Source organism: Melitaea cinxia, chromosome 8 (assembly GCF_905220565.1).
Source record: "Melitaea cinxia chromosome 8, ilMelCinx1.1, whole genome shotgun sequence".
Lineage (NCBI taxonomy): Eukaryota > Metazoa > Arthropoda > Insecta > Lepidoptera > Nymphalidae > Melitaea > Melitaea cinxia.
In genome coordinates this window covers 13,508,308-13,520,379 of record NC_059401.1, presented here as the reverse complement: position 1 = coordinate 13,520,379, position 12,072 = coordinate 13,508,308, and the positions used below count along the sequence as shown (strand labels likewise).

General features: G+C 31.2%; 1 protein-coding gene across 1 annotated transcript; it reads right to left on the bottom strand.

The window, feature by feature from the left end:
• Positions 1 to 2,756: 2,756 nt before the first annotated feature.
• Positions 2,757 to 10,674, bottom strand: LOC123655716. Its single transcript, XM_045591471.1, has 5 exons — positions 10,654 to 10,674; positions 5,274 to 5,364; positions 4,075 to 4,295; positions 3,445 to 3,602; positions 2,757 to 3,136 (listed from the first exon to the last, which is right to left on the bottom strand). Exons 2-5 carry the CDS (start codon positions 5,355 to 5,357, stop codon positions 2,937 to 2,939), a joined length of 663 nt encoding a protein of 220 aa, XP_045447427.1. The 5' UTR covers positions 5,358 to 5,364; positions 10,654 to 10,674; the 3' UTR covers positions 2,757 to 2,936.
• Between the last annotated feature and the right edge of the window lie 1,398 nt (positions 10,675 to 12,072).

Genomic DNA, 12,072 nt, shown 5'->3' with positions numbered 1-12,072 from the left:
CACAGGTCTAAGTTTCATTTTATTTGTTTAAATTTTTGTTTTATATTTAATGGATGCAAATAGATATAAGAAATGACTATGGATTTTATTGCGTATCCATTTAAAGTAATAAAATAAAAATAAAAATTAATATTACACTATTAAAACTAATTTTCAGTTTTTTTTTTTACTTGATAAAAAAACGCGAGTTATTTATTATTATCTTTAAATAAGCTTAAATAATAATTAGCGACTAAGTTATTCTTGTCAAGTAGTTTACATGTTCATTGACCGAATTACACATGCAATAAGAACGCATCAGTTTGTATGCAAGAAAATGTTTTGCATGCAAATTGTATATATGTCGATTGCGCAAGAAGGATTTTTTTACCGAAGGTGAAGGAAGGTGTTAGCGGAAGTGTGAATATGATGTCGATAGCGGGTAGCTATCATATTGTACGCTCTTATAGTCACGTAAACTATCTTGCCATTTATTTGCACGCAAATATGATCGCTTGTAGCGCGTTCTATTTGCATGTATAGACGTATAGTTTCTAAATAAATAACTACGTTAATCATTTTTTTTGTGACTTTTAAATGTTTGGATTTGTTAATTGTCTAAATTTTTGCAGTAAGATAAGAATCTCAGCAGTGAGACGTTAAAATATCGTACTCTAATTCAATTCTTAGGACCATTGTTTAGATTTGTGTATTATAATTAAATGTAATTACAATACAACAAGTAGCTACAACTATATTCCTCAACCAAGAATGCCAAAGATCTTAAGCTTGATTGACCCTAATATATAATAATCGAAATTTTTACATTACACATATATATATATATATATATATATATATATATATATATATATATATATATATATATATATATATATAATTAATTAAATATATATTAATTGAAACAATATTTTGATTTTCTTTTTATTAATTGATAAATTAATAAAACATTTAAAATCAAAGTTGAGATTATTGTTGTTGTGAAACTTTATGAAAAATAGCATTTTATTAAATGTCTTACAGCTGGAAAATTCTTCTTTTTACAAAGAGAAGTTTGGAGCAAAACTTATCGACTCTGCTTTATGGCAGATTTCGTATCGTGTAGAAATGTTCAAATGTCCTCAAGATGTTTTACTTTACTAAATTCAAGGACTCGAAATCGATTGTCGACACCTATATTAATTTCATCTATGAGTCACATCCATTGATATTATCTCAAAATTTCATATTTATTCAGTGAATTCATATCCAAATTCGTTTACCAAAACGTTTGTAATATTACGGTGTGCATATATTATGTTGTTCAACAATTAGTCTGCTGACCATTCCATTTCGCCCGTTAAATCGTACTGGCATACTTAACCGTGCCACAAATAGAACGACTACTTATCGAGATCGAATCAAAATTTTACTACTTAATGGATGTTGAAATGAGACTAGTTATTTCATTCGTCTTTGCCTGCCTCGTGTTGTGAAATCACACTCTACCATTAATAGGTCTGATGCTATGTCACGCTTAATTATGGATAAGAGCTATTATTTCGGGGTATTTTCATCTAAAACTGTTTTAATCCACATTTAATTGTACCATATTGTTTCATGCTTTAGTTTTATGTTATTGTTACATTAACTTTAAAGTAACATAATTAAGCCGAAAATTAAGAGTTTAAGGTGAAGTGACACAGAGTCGATCAAGTTCACTTATAATAATCAACCAGGATTTACTTTTTTATATTTTCGACTTAATAAAAACCCATGATGATGAATTTTGTGTGTTAAGAACCGAAAAATAATTCAATCCTTATATTTAGAAATATTAGTATTAGCTATCGCTACATATTTGGTATATTTACATAGACCATACTTCGTTATCTAAATCACAATCATTGCTAAACTATGACTTACGAGGTAACTTACCGACATGTGTAATGTCATTTATTCGTCACTATGAGGCTTTTATTTCTGTTCATTTGCATTACCTTAATGGCATCTATGTTTCGTCTCAAATGTATATCTTAATATCTATTTAATCTATTAACCTATGTTCGTTTCTGTCCCTCGCTACAGACACGTAAACTGTCATATGAGAGGCAAATACGACGCAGGATTTATTGTAATATTAATCAATGAGTTTATTATTTACATCTATGGAAATTCACAGCGTTAATATGGGCAGTATCCAAAATTGAATGAAATAATCGTTCTAAAAAAATTAATTAAAAATCATATCTAGTCTAAATTATACGAAACTAAAGTTTATGTATATATATATATGAATTTAACCGATGATTCATAGACATATTTACAGTGTGAAATTTATAAAGTGATGCCTTTCCAATGGTCTAAACATCCTTATTTCGATAGCGAATTTCTTTCATTCCTCTATGAGATTGCAATGGATATCAGAAAAAAGTTTTACACAAATATATATCATATTATCTTTAAGATATTTAGTAAAATCTAACACGTAATAATGTAGAACTACTACAAGGTAACAATTAATACACGTGAACGTAGAATCCTTTTTTGGCTGCTATGGGTAGGCGTTCACCCAGTAGGTACGGGTTTTCCACCTAAAATTGTAATCGACGAGTTAAAAACTAAATTAATTAAACTCATTAACTGATATTATTTGTGCCCATTACTTGCCAAAATTCTAAAAAAAAAACATTATTTTTCTTAAATATTTTCGTAGTGGATGGAATTCTTACTGTGATATGTTTGAATGTCCAATTTACATAAAATAAAAAGTTTTATTACATATTTTTCGTTTTAATAGTGAAAAAAATTATGCATTTTTATTTCGGTACCATAGTATATAAAATCAGCCACATAAATTCAATTTGGTAACTAAGCCATTACAAAAATACTAAAATTCAATAAAGCTGCCATATGTTCAGAATCGAATAGACGGATAAAATATGGCGTTGAAAAGACTAATTAATACTAACGTCGTCCTTATACTTCTTGGCGACGAGATTCTTGTGGTGATCGGGGAAGCGGATATCGTATTCGGAGGGGGAATCAGGGGGGCAGCTGAACATGTGCTCGCCGTCGCACATACAACGCTGAGAGAGTTGGTACTCGCGGCTGAACGCGGCTGTGTTCTCGAACTCTGTGATACAGCCATGTTCCTCTGTGAAATTTAAAGCTCATGAGTAATAAGCACAACTATGTATAGCTATTAAATTATTAATTAATATGTGCAATGACGTTTGCACTTAAACTTTTTAAAATCTTTTAATAGTAGGTAAATGTAGGTACATATTTTAAGTTACCTTAATAAAATTTTGTGATAGATAATGTATACAATCGCATTTATTAATATAAAATTTTTAATATTAAGCAGCAATTTGATTTAATAAAGAATCAGTAAATGTCAGATTTCAAGTAAAGTCAGCGTTTGTACTATTTGGTTTTAAGTTAAGCAATAAAAAAACATACCAGTGTATCCGACAGGGCAGGGGTTTGGAGGGTTACAGTAGGCCGGAAGGACAGCATCGGTTTTGATCATCTGCCGGTTCGGAACCAGTCCGGATGGTCGCAGACGCTGTTCACCCTCTCCCGCACCGCCGGTTACGTACTGATGGCCCCATAATGAACTATAACGAAGATTATTACTAATATTGTACCAATTTTTAATAACCTACACAATAATTATTGAATCATCTTTTTGTATAAATTGCAATAGAAACTTAATTGATTTCCATTACTAACTGTGTATAATTGGAATATTGTCGGAGAATGTCTCAAGCGCAGTAGAAGCTGTGTGATCCATTAGGATTATAAAAAAACACTTTGACATAATTATGTAAATATAAATGCATATATCTGACAATATAAGCAGCACTATAATTGAACGAAAACTTTAAGGATGTGTACAGAAATTTGGAAAAATATAGAAGATTTTTTGAAGTAGGTACTTAAGTATAAATCTTGTCATGTGACTAAAGCCTATGTGTACTAAAGTCTTATAAATATTATATATTACAATAGAAAATTACTATCAGATTTAGTTATTACATTTTATCGAACAGAAGTATGAAATTACCAAATCAGCGCACTGCGAATTACCTGTGCTGCAAATACTCTTGGTCTCGCAGGCTCGGGCTGGGGTTCCCGTCGATCAGCGAGTCGTAGTCGAGCTGCTCGTTCTCCAGCTCCTTGGGGGCTCGGGACATCAACGAAATCTGTACCTCTTTCGGGATATCGAGGTACGAGGGCGCTGCGTCGTTGAAGTCCGAGCCCATACGATCGATAACCTCACGAAGCAAAGCTTCCGTTAGCATATGCTCCTGAGAAAAATTCCCAATTATTTATCTATAGTAAATAACAATTTTGTCGAGTAGAAATTTTATTGTTAGGAAGTGAAATAGGCTATAAATCATCATTCTTCACCCATATGGTATGGTACCATATGATATGCATCAACTTTTAATTAAACAAAGAATTATCGAAATCGGTCCACCCAGTAGAAAGTTATGAGGTATGATACAACGTAAATCCACAAATAGTAAATAAAGTCAAGTAAATAAGCATAATTTGTATAACATGAATGAAGCCACCCCCTCTCTTCCCGTGGGTGTCGTAAGAGTCGACTAAGGGATAACATAGTTCCACTAGCACCTTGGAACTTAAAAAGTCGGCTGATGGCGGGATAACCATCGAACTGCCTGCCCAGCGTGGTGACTATGAGAGCAACACACATGAACTTATGGAGGCCTATGTCCAGCAATGGGCTGCAATAGGCTGAAATGATGATGACACCCATATTTAAAGGTTTTAAAGATTTTGGGAAAATGTTGTAATTCTATTTGAATGAAGTTGTTAAGGTTAAAAGTAGGTGGAGAAATACCCAGGGGAGTTGATGAATCTCCTACTGGGCGCGTCCCCGGGTGGCGGATAGAGGAACGCCTCTCGCGGTTTTACCACCGCGGGTGGTAGGCGTCTTCGGACCCCAGCGGACCAAAACCAGAGGAGTGCCGGGGCCGCTGGGTCGCGGTATGGTCCTGGGTATGGTGGGGCCTTTGGTCGAGGGCGGGCTACCCGTCTTTCGCCTCGGAGGTCGTCTGCAGTGCAGGGTTGCATGTAGAGTCCTAAAGGTGAGGGTGTGGCGCTGAGATGGCGCGGAGACGTGGGTGGTCGCTTTTTCCTTCCTTCACGCGGAGGACGGATGGATGGGTTCGCTCGTTTATTTTCTGATTTTAATTTATTATTGATTAATGACCGAGTATTTCACTTCCCATTGTGATAATATTTTTTTGTTAACTAACCTTTTCCCCAATAGAACCATGGGGGATAAATGCCATCGCCCCGACGATGCTTATGGCCATAACCAGAATTCCTTGGGGGCCCATTGCGTATCTACAATAAAGTAAAATAAAAAAAATCCTCATATGGATAGCTAAACTCAATCACAACTACACGAAAAAAAAAAAACGAAGTGGAAACGATGAATGTCTAATCTATTAATACTGATATAAATATAATATTTAAATACAATTAGTAATCATGTTACACAAATTTACGTTTGACTTTCAAAGTAATCGTTATACATACTATTTCTTTTTTCCATTTACTTAACGTTGCTTAGAATCCAATTATCATGATCGTTATAAAATATTTTAAATTGAAATAAATTCATTTTTCATAATAAAATAATCACGACATGAACGGTCGCAAAAAATTTGAAGATCTGAAACCACTCATTGTTACCATAGAGACAAGGTCGAGATTGTTCAGTTTTTTGACGATGGTTAATGTTTTATGACCGAGTTGATGCAAATCAATCAAGCCATACAACTTGACATGACATTACAATATTGTGAGATGTTTTTATTTCTACAAAAAAAATCACTTGATTCTATTGTACAACGTACGTAGGAGTACATATTAAGATGCTATCTAATACTTTGGTGTGTTATGTCGGCTTCTTTGATACGTTCATATTTATATTATAATTGTTTCCAGCGATTACAATTTTATAGTTTATGATTTAATACTAAATCTAATAAAATTAGTCATTAAATCTATAAATTTATTGGATAATGATTATTTTACGTAAATAATAAAACGGTAAATTTTATTGCTTTAAATTAATTACAAAAACGATCATAAATCAGTAAATTTCAATACAAAGGTCTAATAGTAAATTTTAGGTGGTTGTTATAGACATTTTAAAAATACTAATTGCAATAGTAGATTTATAATTTATTAAAATCACTTGTAATAAACATATCTTAACTGACAGGAGGAATCAACAAGGGAAAATCTGCGCGGATCATCTAATACTAAAACGAATCGTGTAATACTTACTAATAGCTGGTTTTATTTATCTGACTTTCTTAAAATTGCTGAAGTACTAGAGAAAAAAGAGATTTTACATAAACTGCATACGAATTGTGACGGAAATCTAAAGCTAGCATGTAACAGTAGGACCTTTACAAGTTAATAAGAAATAGGTTATTGAAACTGGTAAAGGAAGTAATATGTAACCAAATAAGAAGACATTTCGATATAGGTCAATTACATACAAATTGTTGTATTACAGTACCTATTTAGTAGTAAAATACAATCTTTAGTTATTATACGTAAAGGTTATTGAAAGTCGAGAAGGAAATAATGTATGACTAAAGTAATCGATTCGTCAAATACGTTTAAGTCCCACGTCACGTTAAAATACATACAATAAGATTACTGCGTGAAATAGTAATTATTAATGCCATTGAAACTATTGACATAATGCAATGATATCATATCGTGATCGTGATCACGTATCAGATAGTGACGTCATAATTAATGAGGACTGTGTCTGGCCTCGAGCCTCAGCGACGTGACCACTACAGAAATAAGGCTTCAGCGCTAATATCCTGAATCTGCCAGTGAAACTCTCATCAAAATCGGTATAGATAAATAAAAAAGTTGCTAACAGATCATACAGCATAATAAATTTAAAGTATGTATAGGTATGTATATACAAGCATCTGTTTTACGACTAATTGCTACTCCTATTATAAGAAGACTGCATTTATTGAGAAACGACTTATAAAATCTTAAAAACGAAAACATGCTAAAACAATTATGACAATTCAAAAAATAATAACATTTTAAAATAACTCAACGATTATTAAACATGGACAAAAAAAATCAGATCCATATAATTGTTCTTTGTCAAGTCACTGTTTGAGATCATCATCGGACGAATCACGGTATCGTTTCATTGTTACAAGAACAATTAAATTGAAATTAATACAATTGTATATGATTTATAACTATATAGAAGTGATAGACACCTATATCTCGGTTAATTATCAGAAGAATATGTGAAATATGGTTTGTAATACAACGTCTTTGTATATTTGCTAGAGAAAACATTTTTTCTTATTTTAAGGTAAGGATTAATCTGCATAATAATTATTATAACGATCCCTTATGGATTATTCAATAAACATATTATATAACATTTCTTTTGAAGCGTGTCGTTACTGTAATTATATTTTATATCGCTCTTGAGAACCAATATATTTAAACAAAATGAGCACATTTAGAATATAACGGTTTTAGCTACTTCATATTTCTTTACATTATACCAATACAGTACTTTTATATACAAATATTTGTCCCATATACATTTCTAAATATGTATCCATAATTGATAGAAAAACATTTTATGTTTATGTATGTACATACATAAACATACACCGCCATTATTTTAAGTGCTAGTGTAGGTATAATTAAATTATTAAATAACAATTGAAAACAGATACAAGTAAATGTACTTAAATTTATTTTATTGTATTTATTTTACGATTGATCTTTCAAAATTATAATCACAAATATTCGTATTTTTTTACTACAAATTTTATATAGCATTATTATAATATATTCCAAAACCATATTTATAAATCGGGAAGTGCTGTATAATCTCTAACACCGTCATATAACTCAGCTTAAAGTATTTGTATACCTCTTAACTTAAAATAGGTATTGCTAATGTTATTATCTTGAATGAGTCTCAAGTGCGATAAAAGACCGGTCTACCCCGGTCGGTTCGAGCTAAATGATAGCAAAGCATTTCCATTCACAAGCGTTCATTCAAACTTTCTATGTTCATAGAGTAGATAACAGTGTAGAAGGAGCTCAAGGTACGGTGAGTTGAATGTTTTAATAATATAATATTATTAATATATTTGTATAGATGGCTAAAAGATAAACATACAACAGAACGAACTAACAATAATCGGTACAATCAACTAGGGAATATTCTAAAAATAAATTAGTATTGAACAATTCATTACGTGGCAGCATAAACGCTACAAATAATTATATTTTTGAATTAGTAACTTAAATTAACAGATTTTTATTATATAGATAATATGTGATTTTTAGTTTTACATAACCCCATAGTAAAAAAAAATGTAAGCAACTATGACGAAAAATAACTTTTTAGACCTGTTGTAAAATTAATACGTACAAATAAAAAGCACCATTTATTGAGTCTAAGCCACCTTGGTCTATTAAAGTCTCATGTCTAATAGGTATAGATACCGGAAACTTTCTATTCTGTTGTATAGTACAATACTGTACAATACAAAGCTAGATTAGCGTTTCATTTTTAAGTTATAGTTATACCAGAACGCTAAGCTCGTACAGAATCTCGTGTTAGCAGTGACTTTTATTTGAAAATGACAGCACGGCACTAAAAATATCGGATTGAAATTATTTGACCACTTTAATATTTTAAAATAAATTTCTAATATAATAACAAAAGAAAATAATCGTTATTTATTGTTTATTTATTTAATATTTTATTGTACATTTGAAATAATAAAAGGAAAATAACAATATTCTAACTTAAAAAAATACAAAGGCAGTTATCGCTAATAGTGATTTTCTACAGACAACCCCTAACCCTCTTTATTTGAACTAAACATTTCTACATTTTTTATATATTCATTAATATTTAAACATTTAATTAATTTATTTATAATATTTAAGCCAGCTAAATATCTATAACCTCTAAGTTAGTTATTCTCTGACATAGGTACGCGGGGCGGGCACCTGCGCGGGCGCCGGCTGTGGGCGGACAGCGGCGCGTCCTCCGCCCGCGCAGCCTTCGTTGTCAACACTACATACTAATAGATATTCTCACCTTATTTTTATTTAAATTGCAGCTTTTTTAATTGTTATCGTTTTACAAATAATTAATTGCTGGCAATTTGATTTATAAACATATTTGGTATAATTAAATGTTAATAGTCTTTATCAAGTAATGGATTTATCCGATTTATTGTTTAAAAAAAAATTAAAACAAAATTTCATTCCATATGTAATTTTAAAAATTTCTTAATTGATAAGTAGATATTTCGAATAGTTGGATAAATATCATTATTTAATTTAAAAAGATCTTAAAATGCAGGAGAAAGACGAAACAAAATTTTAATCGATTGCGTAAAAAAGTAATGGCTGTCAGTAAATCAATAAACTCTGATTTTACATCGCGCGCATCTGCGCCGGTCGTCCCAGGAATTATCTTAAAATGGAAGTAGTCTGCAGCCTCCTTTCAGGATTTACCCAATAAATGTAGTGTTTCGCATATTTTATGAACGTAACATTAATTAAAAAATATATTTAAAAAAAAAATTAAAACTTGAAAAGTTGTAAAGTATTCGAAGATGTTTGGTAAATGGTAGTCGTAATTTTTTTTTCAGTCGAGTAAGTAAAAAATAATTTATTTATAAAATGCCAAAAAGATTTCATACAATTCGTAAAACAAATTGTGCTATCTCTTCAACCATTTCGACCTTTGTCCCTAAGAGACCTAGATGAAAAGGTCAGAGCTAAATTTAGCTACATCAATACATCGGGTATCCAATGCGCAGGTCTTGTTTTTTGTCTTACAATAAATCGCAATGATGTAAAACTGGTTTATATTCAAATACAACTCGATTATTGATCAGCTCGAAAATCTTCCAAAATTCATCATCATATAGTGGTCTACCAATCGATAACATAAATTAAAATATTTATTAAAGTATTCTAATGGCGAAGGGTTCTGTTGCGCAGACTCGACTTGTTGCGTTTCGGCACTTAGAGGGCAAATAACGACTTAACCATACAAACATAGCACAGCACACAAACAGAGCATAGCATACAGCACACATCAGCACAGCGACACATGTACACAGAAATAAAAATGACACACGCATTTCATTAAAAAAATTCAAAGAAACCTGGATATAAATAAATGTATTTATATAAAACCTAGCAAAAAAAGATATAAAAAATCTTACACCATCAAAAGGCAGATTCAATGCGTCATTAGTTATACGGTGACGTGGATCAAGCGACGCGTGCCAAGGGTCACCTTTGGTGATGACAAAAGATTAAACAATAAGCTCAGAAAGAAACAATAAAGGAAAAGAATAAAGAATATAAATGTATAAATATATAATAAAATTTAACACTTACTTACACAGAGCAGAAATTGTGGTGGAGGAATAGAAAAAAGCGTCCATTTCATAATAATCAAAATCCGACTTACTTGCAGCCTTACCAAACTTGCTATTATTATGATCAACGCCACGGCAAGGTACATGCACTTGTTTTTGACTGACTATCTTTACCCGGGACACTATTTCCCTACGTACTCACCGGTTCGTTATCACCAGCGAAATGGGCCTTCGTGACCGTTTCCCGGGGATCGATAATGGTAACGCATGCGCCTTGGTCCTATCTACGCAGGTGTATTCTGAATTTAGCTTAACTTTGACATTTAACGTATAATAAGACCTTCCACGAATCTCACTAAACGGAATAAGTAACAAATCTTCGACTTTTTCCAATATTCGACAGTACGAAAAAATCGCAAATAAAAGCTATATTAGTTTTATGTGCTAAACCTGTTTTAATCATTAATTTTACTGAGCTGTTAATTTACACATCAAAGTCTCCTTATTAAATTAAAAAAAAAAAAAAAAAATAACAATATATAGCTTTAAATTCTTTAAAAACAATGAGTCGTGTAAGTTATTTTTCCACCCCCATTGATTGTTGACGCGAGAAAATGGGATATATGTAAGGTCAAGGTGAAAGGCGTACATGTAAAACTCAACAAGTACATAACCCTTTCATGTTTTTAAATTTTCCTGTCATAACTTTATTTTAATGTTTATTAATAGTATAATAATGGTCGTGTAGTTGAGATTACATTACCTATACCAACTTTAAATTTCGTAATCTATAGACATCGTAATTTAAAATATCCAATATTATGAAATTAATATCTCATAGTTTTATGAATCCATCAAAATCTTCACTTTGGATGGTAGAACTCTGCTGGGTAAGGGACTTTTTTCCTATCAATGAGAAGGATTATAGCTTAAAATAAATAAAAGTTATTTACTTTTAATTTTTTACTTTTAATTTTTATATTATTATGTATGCAGTTTATCAAAACTTTTGTGTTTGTTTGTTTGAGTTCTTCTGAGTTCCTGGTACAATTTTTATCGTTATCAGATGTATGTTACACGACAAATAATTTATTTATTGCGCTATGAAGTACATTTTATACGTATATGCAATACAATTCTCATGTGTTTGGGAATAAGCTGAAGCTTAGATTTATACGTAAGTATCATTTAATACTTGTAGAACGACATCTTAAAACTTAAAACCTATGTAATTGTTATTCAATTTGACGCAAGGAAACTCAACACTAATTGTGCTGGCAGGAACGTAAGTAGGTATAATTTACTATTCTGTATTACTATATCAACCTTCACCACAACTGTTTCAAAATTACACATAAATTTAGGTTTATACACCTCTACAAACCCACTCTGCTCAACTTTTCAACTATAAGTTAAATGATGACATTACACAAGAAATAAACTTGTACTGTTGGGTGTTACACTTCAAACGAGTTTTGAAACTTCATAGTCCTGTTAAATTTAAATAGTTTTAGTTAAAAATTTTAAGCGGGTTACCTTTTTTGTTCTTTTATTTTAAATTTGAAAAATGTAAGCCAAATCACAGCAACAAATATTAATGATTAAAAAAAAAAACTAATAA